This window comes from Plectropomus leopardus, chromosome 3 (assembly GCF_008729295.1).
Source record: "Plectropomus leopardus isolate mb chromosome 3, YSFRI_Pleo_2.0, whole genome shotgun sequence".
Taxonomy (NCBI): Eukaryota; Metazoa; Chordata; class Actinopteri; order Perciformes; family Serranidae; genus Plectropomus; species Plectropomus leopardus.
Window position 1 is genome coordinate 9,789,828 of NC_056465.1, and position 13,717 is coordinate 9,803,544.

At 39.1% G+C, this 13,717-nt stretch overlaps 1 protein-coding gene across 2 annotated transcripts; it reads right to left on the reverse strand.

Annotated features, from left to right (window-relative positions):
• Positions 1-830: 830 nt before the first annotated feature.
• ankmy1 (ankyrin repeat and MYND domain containing 1) lies at positions 831-11,567 on the reverse strand. 2 transcript variants are annotated; one of them, XM_042482182.1, is made up of 20 exons: positions 11,182-11,567; positions 10,770-10,916; positions 10,482-10,676; positions 9,642-9,686; positions 9,321-9,559; positions 8,941-9,157; positions 8,542-8,703; positions 8,353-8,426; positions 7,020-7,566; positions 6,743-6,924; positions 6,493-6,664; positions 6,227-6,367; positions 5,478-5,585; positions 4,928-5,035; positions 4,714-4,836; positions 2,930-3,031; positions 2,511-2,676; positions 2,327-2,408; positions 1,450-1,604; positions 831-1,164 (listed from the first exon to the last, which is right to left on the reverse strand). In XM_042482182.1, exons 1-20 carry the CDS (start codon positions 11,413-11,415, stop codon positions 962-964), a joined length of 3,402 nt encoding a protein of 1,133 aa, XP_042338116.1. In that variant the 5' UTR covers positions 11,416-11,567; the 3' UTR covers positions 831-961. The 2 variants fall into 2 exon arrangements, with proteins under 2 accessions (XP_042338116.1, XP_042338110.1); XM_042482176.1 differs by having other exon boundaries at positions 6,743-6,927.
• Between the last annotated feature and the right edge of the window lie 2,150 nt (positions 11,568-13,717).

Sequence of the window (13,717 nt, forward strand, 5' to 3'; positions counted from 1 at the left end):
GAATAACATTAAATAAATGATATTAATGTGAAAATGTATCCATTTTTAAACGTTATATAAATGGTAATATATATATATATATATATATATATATATAATGAATGATCTTGAATTCTAGTTTAGCTCTACTACCTTAACCATAATGGGACAAATTAACCATTTCGTTGAGCATGGGTTTAGACGTTAAAGAAAAACTCCAATTCATATGTACAAAAGCATGTAGGCATATATATATACTTTTTATATATAATTATTTGACCCATAGAAGTTTTTTCTATTTTTTTGTATAGAGTTACATAAATCTGTTAAGTCAGACCCTTAAAAATATAACAAATATGCCTACCTTTGAAAATCCCACCACACAAGGCCCTCATGTCTGGAGTGACTTTTTTGTTACTAGCTTTGTGTTGGAGGCAAACTGAAACTCATACTATTTAAAGGCACATCGACATCTTGTGGATATTTTTTTAGCATTACAGATAAACTGAATGGTGGAGAAAACTCAATATAGTTGAGTTCTACACATTTTTCATTAATATATAGTGACTCAAAATGTGCTCTACCAAGCAGCTGAGCAGAACATTAAAGGATATACATAGGGATATAATGGAAATAAAGTCAATAACAGTGAAAGCTTTAGACAGAACATGCAGATACAAAATAAGTTGTATACCAAAAGCTGGTACTGATTTCCACTCATTTTGTGAATTTGTAAATGCAGCCATTCAGTGCTGTTAATATTGCATAATTACACTAGTATTTCATGATTAAAACAGTTTGCAAATCTACAGGTATAAATATTCCAAAGAGAAATGATTTTGGCTCAAAATATTGGCATCACTATCCAAATAAAAATGTAAATTAAAGACTTAGATTCAGAAATAAATGTACAGAAGAGCATTGAAATGTTAGGTAGTAAAATACTCAAGCTGTTATTCAGTACGTGAAATGTTAGTATCCATCAGTTGCAGCTGTAGTTTTCCTTCAGGTTGACTTGGCTCTCAAAGACCTTCTCTGCCATGCTCAAGGGCTTGGGGACTTTTTGGGATTTCAACTTGACACTCAAGGGCCTGGGGACTGTTTTGGATTTCAACATGGCAGGCAAGTGTCTGGGGCCTCTTGCGGATTTAAACACAACACTCTTCTGGATGCCATCAGCAGATGCTAGATTGAGAAAGACAGACAGACAATATATTTACAAGCCCTGTTCATTCAAAGATAAAACGAAGTATTTCCCAGATATTATACATCATTATATCCAAATGCTATACTAAAGATATCACCGATTCAAAACACTGACAAAGTTACACATTTTCATTTTATTAAAAGCTTATTTAGTGATATTTTTTTCTGGTCTGAGCTTCGGGGCCCCTGGGTAAGGGTTCGGGGCCTGGTGCTGTTTGGGCTTGCTGGGTTGTAACTGTTGGAGTGAGAGGCTCAGATTCCCACCTGACACACGGATACACTCCTCTTTGTGTCTTTCATCCCACGCTTTGAGCTTGCAGGTCCTGGAGCAGTAGAAGACCTTGTGGCAGCGGCTACAAGCAGTGAGCTTCACGGACACAGAGCGGCCGCAGTGATAGCAGAACTTAAACTCTGGTTTCCTGAGAAAAGAGTCACACGTGAAGAGTTGGAAAAAGGCTCCTGAAAGTTTTACTATTTTGCCGCTGAACTCTTGGATTTAATTTTTATTTGAACTTGGTCAAGGCACAAGTTTAAACTAGAAAATGCAGTTCCAGCAGAACGTGTGTGAAAGCTGAAAATGATTCAAAAGAACTGCCGAAATTCCAAAAAGATATTAAATTCTGGTAGAACTGAAAGCTGAATACATTACTAAAAGAAGCTAAAAGCTAAAAGACACTGCCACAAAAGCTTCAAGCTCAATTGTGATCCTGTTAAAGGTGAAAGTTGAAATGAACTGAAAAGGCTGAAAGACGAAATGCTTTATACTCTAAAAGCATAAAAAGTTGAATTCAAGCATAAATGTCCATAACAAAGCACAACAATTTCACGTCCATAGTTTAAGCCTATCAAAACTGACAAGAGAAGTATAATTAATTTGCGACTTGTTACTTTTACAAAGTCTGTAGATAAAAGTATGAAGAATAGAAGAATTCTGTAGTGCAGTAGATTAAAGATAATAAGATTTTTTTTTATTTCACTGCAACTATTGAAAATTTGAAAGAGCTTTCAATTTGATCATATTAACATTGAGGAAAATTCAGCGTGTAACTTATGAGAAACATACGAAAGATGGAATAAGAATAATAAAGATTTTGATAAAAAGGACAAAAGGCAGGTGCCTTTCACAAAGGAATGTATGTACCTGTGTTTTTCACAGCTGGGGAGGAGCATGTTTGAAGAAATGCCACCTGCTCCTGTGTACCTCTCTGTGCTACCGGTACCTGCTACATAAATGCAGCACACACACAAACACACACTATGATGATCAGCCATACTCAAAAACACAAAATGATGATCTTTTTTTTCTCCTGCGAAAAAACACTAACCATTCCATGTGATGTTTTGATCTCTCTCTAAATTCTCTCTCTCCCTCTGACGAGCTGTCTGTCTCAACAGATCTCCCATCATGCTCAGCAGCTGGCGCCGTGTTTTGAATGTTTCCCTCTCTCGCATGTTCAGAGCGTGGAAGGGGGTGTTGGCAATACGCAAGTCCTGGATGGCAACGTTTAACACACAGACAGCTTTTAAGATGAAATTATGCAGAAAAATACGCCAATGTAATGCCGTCCAGTAAAACTATACTACTTGTTGCTGCAAGAGGAACCACAAAGTGAATCAATAACTCTCTGATAGTCTCAACAAAAGCTAATCCTTATAATGGTGACAAAATATGATTTATTGCGAGGCTCTTGTATTTGGCTGAATTCAGCTGAAATGGATAGTGTTTTTACGGTTGGTGTTTTACCTGGTTGAAAGAGAAGTGTGCATAGTCGACTGCGGTTCCCACAACATCACCCACTGTAACTGGCATCAAGATGTCGGCACCAGCTTTAGCTAACATGTCCAACTGCATCAACAACACACACACATATACACACAATTCAACCCAGGGGAGTAAATATGAACAGTGTGAGCAGCACAGTAGCACTGGGACCTTTGGGATGGGGGTCCAGTCGTGAGACTGGGCTCTCCAGCAATGAATTAGGTGAGAAGAAGTAATTAAGACTGCCACCTTGAAAATATGTCTGTGTTCAAAAAAGAAGCCAGGCTATATTAAATGATGCCATCTGCTATATACACCCTCAAAAAGGTAAATCAATTGTCATGGGTTTTTTTTAATTTTTTTTTCCCGTTAAATTGTCATTAACCATCTATAACAAAACTATACGATTATTCTGCATAGAGTACAAAAATATAAATAAACTATAAAAAATTCAATGACATGAACAGTTTCTTATTTTTTTGTTAATGTATTTTTGTAAGTAATATGTGACATTGATGATGATGCTGTCTGTTGTCATCCTTTATTGATCAAATGATACCATGATACGCCAGCCAGACGACCAGTAGTGCCTTTCAAAATAAAAGCAGTTGTATGAAAGACAAGAGATCTCTAAATTAGATTCCTTTGCTTTTCTTTCTAAATAAATAGTTGCCAGTGATGTGCGGGGCTTCCTTACTAGTAACTAACATGCACTCAGGCCCATCTTAACTAACTTACGCCACTGATGCAACCTTATATTTTTATATGACTCAACATAGCAATTGTTTTTTTACTGAAGTACAAAAAAACTAAAAAATGTGTTTCTTTGCTTACTATTTTGAAAAACATGATATTGAGGGATACAGCCATTTAAGATATGTTTTTTGGAATGAAATCAAATATACCACATTTGAGACCACCAAAAAAACACAGTTACCTGTGTTGTTTTGAGATGTAACAAATGAAAAGAAATTAATTTGGATCTAAAGGTTTCACACTCTCAGTAAAAAATAATCTTTTCACACCTGATTTCACCCAAGAGAAGAGCAGGGATAAGCAAAAACCTTGAACCTTACCAACAAGGTCACGTTATTAGGCAGCTTCATTTTGGAAATTTAGAAATGCCTGATGAATGACTTTGTAAAAAGTCAGCTGCAAACACTGCAAAAACTGCCGATCTAACCAAGTGTAATAATCTTATATTTAGATTAAAAAATCTAGTTAGTCTTGTTTTAGTATAAATGGATTATCTAGTGCTGACTAGGAAAGATCATTTGACTTAATTCAAGTAAATATCACTTGCCTGGTCTTGTTAAGCATCTTTGTCTTTTTCTGAGTTATTTTTAACTAGATACAGGAGACAAGTCTGGAAACATCCACTTCAGGTCTATAGAAACCTTATTTTAAGCACTAGTATGTCCAACTAGGCTTAAATAAATTGCTTGAAATTAGTGTTTTTGATCTTATTTCAAGATTTTATGGGCTATAATGAGAGTCACACAGTTTTACTGGTTTTAAGACATCTTAACAAGCAAAATTTGCTCACTGCACTGGCAGCCAAATTTGCTTCTTTTAAGTGCAAGTATGCTTAAATCTAGGGTTTTTGGCCTTAAATTTGACAGGCCATTTTTGCAGTGAAATAAATTGACTGAATGTGCTGAAAAACTTCCTTGACATGTCTGTCTACTGTATGCTTTTAGGATGAATACCTATCTGTCAATCATTATCATCTATACCATGCCAGTGCTGTCTGTGTGTGTGCTTACCAGTTTAGCTCTGTTGCCGCCTAAGTGGTAGTTAATGTTGGCGAGGGCACAGAGGGCGCTGCCCACCCTGCGGCCCAGAGGGATGTTAGGATTTGCACCTCCTTTCAACAGCTCCTCCACTGCCTGAGCACAGAAAAGGAACAGGTTTAGGCAGAAAGTAAGATTTTGTTGGCGTGTATATGTCAAAGTGTAGGGGTGTGTGTGTGTGGTCTACCAGGTCATTCCCGCTCGCTATAGCCAGGGAGAGAGCCGAGTGTCCACTCCAGAGGAGGTCCATGCTGGCTCTGTGGGACAGCAGGAGGGCTACCACCTTGCTGGCATTCTACAAAAAAAAAAAAAAAAAAATTTAAATACAGGACCTTTAAATGGAATGTAATATTGTGAGCAAGCCTCATAATATGTACGATTTTCTGCTTGAAATAAATATTCTGCAGTTGTTCAGTTTTTGGAAAGGCAACAGACATGCAAAGTTTTACATTAATTGTAAAGATATCAAACTTAATTCTTAGCCAGATTACTGATTTACATTTCTCTAGAAACACTCAAAGTAATAAAATAAATACAACAAACTGTTTGAGCTCTGTGTGTAGTTTTGTTAGTGCCAATGTGTCCTTTGTCATCATAAAACACTGGGGAAACATAATCAACACGATCACTTAAGTGTGCAACATGCCACAAATCTGAACAATCAATAGCATGATGTTTCATCCGTGACTGTGTGCTACACATGGGTGTGGGCATGTGCATGTGCAGTATGTACTGACCCTGTAGTCACTGTCTCTCTGGCAGGCCACATGCAGAGCTGTTCGACCTCCGTCTTTGAGGTGTGGGCTCTCATTGGTGCTGAGGGGTTTCTGGGCCTTCATGAAAATCTGACCAAAAATCACCTTAGCAATTACTTTTAAGGACTTAAAAAACGCTTAAAGGGACAGTTCATCAAAAATCCATATTTCCCCTGTTACCTGTAGTGCTATTTATAAATCTAGATTGTTTTGGTTGGAGTTGCAAAGTGTTAGAGAGGCCAAAGTTAGGAAGCATGCATCTATGAATGGACAAAAAGCTTTAGGGAGCGCAGGATGTAAACATTAACGGTGTCCTCTTCATCAGGTCTGTAATGTTAACTAGCTCAGTTGTGCTATGTGCTATGCTGGCAGTAGACGCGTGCTTCCTTCTGCGCTGTGACGCAGTTGGCAGGTGTAGTTCAGTAGAAAGAAAACAGTTCCCACACGAAACTGCTCGTAACAAGATCTGTGGTAACCAGGTCATGATTTCTAGAAAGAGGCATTGCTGTTGAGTTTTTTCAAGCAAATTTTTGGCACTCTGAGCACCACAAGCTGAGTGCTATCTCATCCAATTACATTTGAACGACGGCAGATATCAATGGTCAATATCTCCAACACTCAGCAACTGACACCAAATCAATCTAGATGGATAAATAGTGCCATGGGTAAGAGGAAAATCTTTTTTTTTTTTTATTCTGTGTGAATTGTACCTTTAAATCAAAAAAACATACCTTATCCGGTTCATAGATGTCGTTCTGGTCACAAGCCTGTGCATCTGGGTCAGTGATAGCGTGGAGCAACAACTCTGTGATCTGGGGACCTGCTGGACCTGGCAGTGCTGCAGCTACATGCAGGGGATACAGGCCTTTCCTCTACCAAAAAGGTAAGAGGTGGAGGGCAATTTCATAGTTTAAAAAGACGGGTGCGTGTTTATAGATTTTTGTTTGAGTGATGAAATTTCACTCTGGTTTTCTCTGTAGCTCGACATATTTCCTACCTCGGGTGGAAGGGGAATGTCAGTGCGAGCTCCACACAGCAGCAGCCTCCTGACCGCCTCAGCATCAGCCGCCATAATGGCTAAAAAGAGAACAGGCATGGGCACCCTGGATGCGTTGGGGTCAGCTCCTCGTTCCAGTAGCAGCTTCAAGGTGTTCAAACGAACACGGTGTCTGGTCAGTGCAAAAAAAAAATCAGTGTCATCAGAGCCTAACACATAGCAAAGGGAAAGAGAAGGAAACAGGACTGACTCAGTTTTCATCGCAGCCATTTTGCGTACGGTCTCCTGCGTGTCAGAGCGCTGAGGGATCCCGGTGCGACTCAGCGCTTCTGCGGAGCGCTGCATGGCTTCCTCTGTGACATGGATGTCATAGCTGCTGACGGAGCAGGCCGAGTCAAAGGTCGTTTTTTGGGTCAGTTCTTGGTCTTTACCCTGCTGCCAGACAGAGAGTTGAGAAGACAACAGTGTGTTCAGACATATACCAAGTTATCAAAGCAATTATCAGATAGGATCTCTGTGCTTTGTACCTGAACTCTTCCTGCTGCTTTAGCTCGACATTCCCTCCACTGCACGCTGCCCAGTGCAATGTGACCGTCCAACACCTGAAGGGAGCGCTCCACACCAGGCACATCCTCTCTTCCTCTTTCCTCTCTCTCTGTAACATCCTCTTTGGGAATATTTCTTGTTTTTTTCTCCACATCTTCCTCGCTAAGCTCCATATTCTCTCTTCTTAACTCTGTTTCTCTCCTCTCACCAAGCTCAGCATCTTCCCCGCTTTTCTTCAATTCTCTTTCGACCTCACTTTCTCCGTTTTCCCAAATTTGATCACACCTGATCTCAGTCTCCCTTCCCTTCTCTTTGCTTTCATTCTCATCCTCCCTTCTGATCCTTTCTTCTCTCTCTTTCTCCTTGTACTCCCTTTCTTCTCTTTCTTCCACTGGATCTTTTCTCTCCTCCTCCTGTGGGTGCCCGGTGTCCACAGGGGTCCCAGGCCAGCGCTCAGAGATGAGCTCACTGTTATTAGACACTTTACTGCTGTGATGCAGGATGTGCTCTGTTAGCTCTGATGCTGCCCTGAAAACAATAAAACAAACAGGGAACTTAACCCTTTAAACCCTAGAGAAAGATCACTTTTCTTGTGCTGCTTTCAGATGCTTTTCACAAGTATTTTAACCTTTAAACCCTGAGCATATTGCTGCAACTTCTTTAAGGAACTTGAAAAAAGGCAATGAGCAACCTGGTAAGAAATGTTTCTCAAATTGCAAGAAATAAGTAGACTTAGAAAATATATTTTTTAAAAAAGGTAGGGAAAAATATCTATGGGAAAAAAGCTATGGAAAAACAACTTTTTTATTATCATCATAATCACATATCTAAAATTATGTTTTATATTTTAAGCACTTCTTCCTAGTCTGGATAGCTTTGTTTTTATAAACTTGTTTTCTTTTGTCTTTTTTTCTTTTTTCTTTTTAACTAACCTTCAGGTAATTTTCTTGTACTTTGCACTTTTTACTAATTTCTTGCTAATTTTTGTGTTATTTCTTTTTTCGTTGCTAATAACCTTCTTCCCATGTTTTTGAAAGAAAGCAAGCAAATTTGCTCAGGTTTCAAAGGGTTAAATTAATAGGGAGTAATAAATCTATGAATGACATTTCCAAGATAATTTCCAGTGAATTAGCTTTGTCACAATTTGTAAAGGTGGGAAACATCAGCGTGCATAACAAAATACAGAATATAAACAGTTTCTCCTGATTCATTTGTGTAAGAGTTGATCAGCTACAGTCCTACCGGTCAGAGAGGCTACTCTGGTTGGTGTGGTTGCTTTGGGTTGTGTTAGTGGTCTGAAGTCTATTGTTTAACCTGGGTGTGTCCGTAGTGAAGTCCACTTGGCTGATCTGGGGACTGTTCCCACATGGAGATGTAGATTTCAAAGCCTGATGACATATTAAAGTGCAAGTTTTTTTTCTTGAATTGCCTGCACCAAACACAGTTTCACACAAAGTGGTGATGAGCAAAGATAGAGAGAAACTACATTAGGCAGAATCTTACTTGAGTTTTTGCAGGTGATTCAGTCAAAGTGGTGTGCAGAGACTGGAAAGGGTAGTAGAGGACATGACACAAAGCCAGGGCTGACATGCCTTCACAATTCAACTTGTCGATATCGGCACCCATATCCAACAACAGCTGGATGACATCATTATGGCAGTTTATCTGACAGGCACAAGAAGCAAAAGGAAACAGTCAGAGGAACAAACATGAAACTAAAACCAAAGAATAAATCTTCAAATGTTACCTTTCTTTATTTTGTCAGAAGTGTTTACTGTAATTGTTAATTTCCTTTTCATTATATTAATATTTTCAGTGCAGGTTTCAATAACAATCAAAAAGCAAATGAGTAAACAACTGCATCAACAAAGAACAGGCAAATAAAGGGTAATAATGTGTTACTGTGGCAGCGATCAGCGCAGTGTATCCCTGTGAATCTGTGACATCAGGGTGGACCAAACCGGTCTGGAGGGTCAGTGACACGGCCTGCAGTTCCCCTCGGGAGGCGTGCTGGATCAACAGTTCTGAACTGACTTCCAAAGGCCCTTTGGGACCAAAACTCTCCCTGTCCAGAGAGAGAACAGCTGCCACGTCCCAGCTCACATTTTCAGCCTGTAGTCTGAGACATACAAACAAACACAAACACACACACACACACACACACACACACACTATTAGTAAACATATAATTTCAGTGTACTTATAAGACTGTACATACCTGTACATTAGGAGGGGCCAGCAAAATGTCATTTCAAACAATGCTTTTTTGATGTGCGTCTGACCTGTGTTTGTGTATGTGGGCCTGCATGCGGGCCTGTAAGGGCAGAGTGGAGAGTGGGTCTCGCTCATAGCCCTGGTGCAGACAAGCATCCGGCTCCCACAGCTCACCATAGTAGTGTTGATCCAGCTCTTTTCTTCGGCCAGGGGGCAGCGGCAAGTGGTCCCCATCTGTTGAGTAACTCTCCATGCCAGGGGGAAGGATAAAACTCTCATCTGACAGCAGATCTTTGTTCATGGCCACCTGAGGAGGATAGGTAATTAATCGATCTGTTTTGAGTTAAGTCACAAAGGTCACATGGTTGCTCATTGTAGCAGTACTTTACCTTAAAGTCAGTTCTGGCTCTTGTCTGTACACTTTCAGTGGGAGGCTGGACAGAAGAAAAGAGACAAGAAGTAATTTAAGAATTTTTTGCACATTTATACATGAACATGTACATTTAGGGACAAAATTTCAAAACTTGTCAGTGACTTTTCAAGGACCCATAACTTAAAAAAAAAATTCTGGCTCTCTTTTCCCATCATTTTGCAAACACATCATATGCAACCTCTGTTCAAACATAATTTCAGCTAGCTGGCATACACAAAGAAAGAGATGAATTGCAAGGAGTAAATGAAGCATACATGATGTTAAAAAAATGTCACACATCAAGGCATATTAGTGCTATGACACCTCGACAGCTGCAGAAAATGAATTTGTCGTTACATTACAAGACATCGAAGGTTATCCACGGAAGTTTACTGTAACAATTTCTTCATAAAAAACAAAATTCCATGACTTTTCCAGACGTGGAAAAGTGTTTGTGATATTCAGTTACTTTTCCAGGTTTTCCATGACCCTGGGAACCCTGTGTACAGTATACATGTAGAGAGAGGTTCTACTTCCTAGCACATCGTTTTGCTTGTACAGTGTTTTCCAGCATAGAGGTTACTGGAAATCAATCAGTAAAGCTAAAAAAAAAACCCAAACAGAATGATCCAGTGTCTTAAAGAGGTAGTTTTGGGCAATTTGGTTAGGAGTTATGTTTTACATATTCTTGGCTGGGTCAAACACTTAGGCTGGGGCTCGACAATATTCAAAAAAACGACAACAGACATACAAGACATCATAATTTCAAACCAAATACATGTATTCATCTCTGGGTGAGACAACAGTCAGCACGTACCTGAGTCAGGTAGTCTGTGGTGGCATCAGGCTCCATGTAGGCAGCATATTCAGGAAAGTTCTTAAGGCTGAAGCCCTCTTTTACAGAGGTACAGAGCCTAAGCAGGCGCTCCCCGAGCCACAGACCCACATCCTTACGCCCATCTGGATAAGTAAACACACCTGGACCGAACCTCTGATCAGCGTGGTACAAACCCTGAGTGGAAGTGAGAGGTCTTTGAATATTTTATGATATTTAAAAACTAAAAAAAACAAAACTATCCATATGCCTGGCATCCATCCAGTTTACCTGAAATACAGCACCGTCAGAGAACAGTTGCTGTCCGTACCCTTCCTTTCTGTTGAGGTAGAACTTGCCTGTGAACTTGTGACCTGTTGGCCAGCAGTAAACTCCATCTCCATGCCTGTAGTCTTTGTAGAAAGAGCCCTCATAGAACTACAAAATGGAGCAGATTGGGATGTTAAATAGTGACTTGCTTTGTTTAACTTCAGGGAAAACTGACAGGAGAAAGTAACAAAATGTCGTTGTGTTTATGTTACATATATCTGACGTTCACACACAAAATACTATGACAAAATACCAACACTAACTATTTTTGCAAAGCTATCGCTTAATTCCTAGCTAGCCTTAGCTAACCAAAACTAAGGAAAAATGCTCTTGTTGTGTCATAGCCTGATTCGTTATGTTAATTTCACATTACCTCTCCATTTTTCCACGTGTACCTCCCTTTGCCGTGTTTGAACCCGTTCACAAACTCTCCCTCGTATCTGGCTCCGTCGGGCCACCCCTGTACACCGAGGCCTTGTCGCCTCTCTTCCCCGCTTTGAGCTCCTCTGAGGCCGCCGCAGTGTCTCTCTGGCCCCGGCTCTGCACCCGGCTCTGCACCTCCACTCTCTGGAGGGTCTGCCGCAACACCTTTGCAGGTCGACAGCATTTTATCCGGGGCGTATCCTCTCTAAACATAATTCACCTGAATCCATTGAGCGCAATGACAGTTATTTTAAAGTTAACGTTACAGGAGTTACGAGAGAAGAAAACTTTAGCTGTCAGTGGTCAGATTTGAGTTTTGACTTTCCTGTAAGCGCCGTCGTCATAACAACAGTGGGATCCTGTGCGGGTGGAGGAGCGGAGGTTTACGCATGCGCGTACGAAAAACAAAGCATCCAAAGTTATAACACTTGATTTTTAGTTGCAATAATATTATTTTCTTGAGCGTTTACTTAAAAGTTCTCTCTATTGATCAGTTAAAGCAGCAAAAAACCTCGTACCAAATACTACAAACAAAACTTCTCTATTGCTTTCCTTGAATTAATTACAAATAAATAAATAAATCAAAATACCTATATATATGTGTTACATTATTTTTTCTTTCAATATAAATGAAATTAACATTAAATTCATAAATTCCAAAATAGCCTAATTTATCTCCAGTGAAGCTAGTTTGAAGCTAGTTTGCAGTGAATAAAATAAACATAACTAAAGCATCTATTAACTTCAATTTTTAATTGTACTCAAGTTACTGATTAAATTTACCCCCTAAGAAATATGGGGGTTTAGGGTTAGGGAAGTTAATTTGCTGACACTTTATACATTAGAAATTCACAAATAATAGCTCATATTTATTATTATTTATTTCCATTATTTTGATATTCCCCACAAAGAACAACATTAGTTGAACCAAATTAAACTGCATATACAATTCATTTAGCTCATATTAAATCTTGACAATTTCACTACAAATTTGTTGGCACAAATGAGCAATTTGCAACCTGTTCCTATTTGGCGACCCCTGAAGCAAAAAAAAGGAACCCCCCCCCAACCGACTAAAGATAGTGGATGATTAAATTTACAGTTGTGTAAAATGAAAGTAGGTCATTGTCAGAGAGCTGGGCTATCCTTGTCAAGTGTAAGTGTTCCTCTGTTTTGGGTCAATGAAGCAGGACCACTCTGTGAGTGTGTGTGTCTATTGATATGTCACCTGACACGTTTTCCTGTAACAGACACTGCCAAAGTTGGTTTCAGCATACAGTACACTATTGTAAGTCAGGTGGTGGAGGATGACATCAGGGGCCATCACATTCATTATTAAAATATTATCAAGTTATGTCGAGAACTTATTATATAATGTATACATTGTCCTAACTCAGATAATTTTTCAAGTTTGAAGAAAAGTCAAAGAAAAAACAGAAAATGCCAACATGTATTAGTGAGGCAGTAATCACTTAATTCAACTTAATATTATGCTGTTTGGGGCATAATATATAGATACAGCCTCAATGATTAAATTTAGAAATTTGTTTTGCTTTTTTTGACAACCGTACAAGTGTACCCTATTAACACAATAATGAATTTAATGTGGCTCTGATTTAAAGCTCACTGTAAGAGAGCCACCCTGTTCTCGAGTTTAATCACATCTGATGAGATCTCCATTCCACAAACATGATACCCTCACAAGTACTATGCTGATGTACTGAAGAATTACAGGACATCTGATGTGTGTTTCCTCTTGCTTATATTTTAAGTTTGACTTGACTTGTTCTTACAATTCCACGAAATGCTTCCCCTAGCACATGCAACTTGGGAGATTTGAGATGAAGTGAAAGTGCTGTCTGTGTGTGATGTACAGTATAGGATGTGGGATAGAGCCAAAGCCATCTGTGTGCATTTTAGTTCAGTTTTACCAAACTAGATAAATGTTACCTTAATCCTCACATTTCTTTTGTTTGCTTTTCAGTTACACCACAAATTGCAGCAAAGCATCCCTCCATTCAAAACCAAACTACTGCAGTATTTCAGTACAAAGGCAGTACAAAGGCCTGCAACACTTAAAGATTCAATACCCCTCTCAAGTTTTCTCTAAAATGCACATTCCTGTGTTGTGCACAGTCCTGAGTATCAATCATCTAAATGTCATGTAACTAAAGCATAATGCCTGTAGAAGTAGGACAGATTTAAATGTATAACATTACAGAAGCCCCATAATGTCTATAGTTCACCTATTGTCTGTTCAGCTGTATGTTGGCTCCTATGGAACATGTGGTTTTCGATTTATGAAGGTCTTTTTTTATGAATATTACATTACTGCTGATTTGATGGACCAGGGTAAGAGTTTTTACCATCATTCTTTCAACAGCCTCTACACCCTACGCAAACAAAACGTGTTGAAACATGCCAGAGCACTTAGGTATAGTTGACTGATGTCAATGCAAGTCAAATATCTAGAATCAGGTATAATT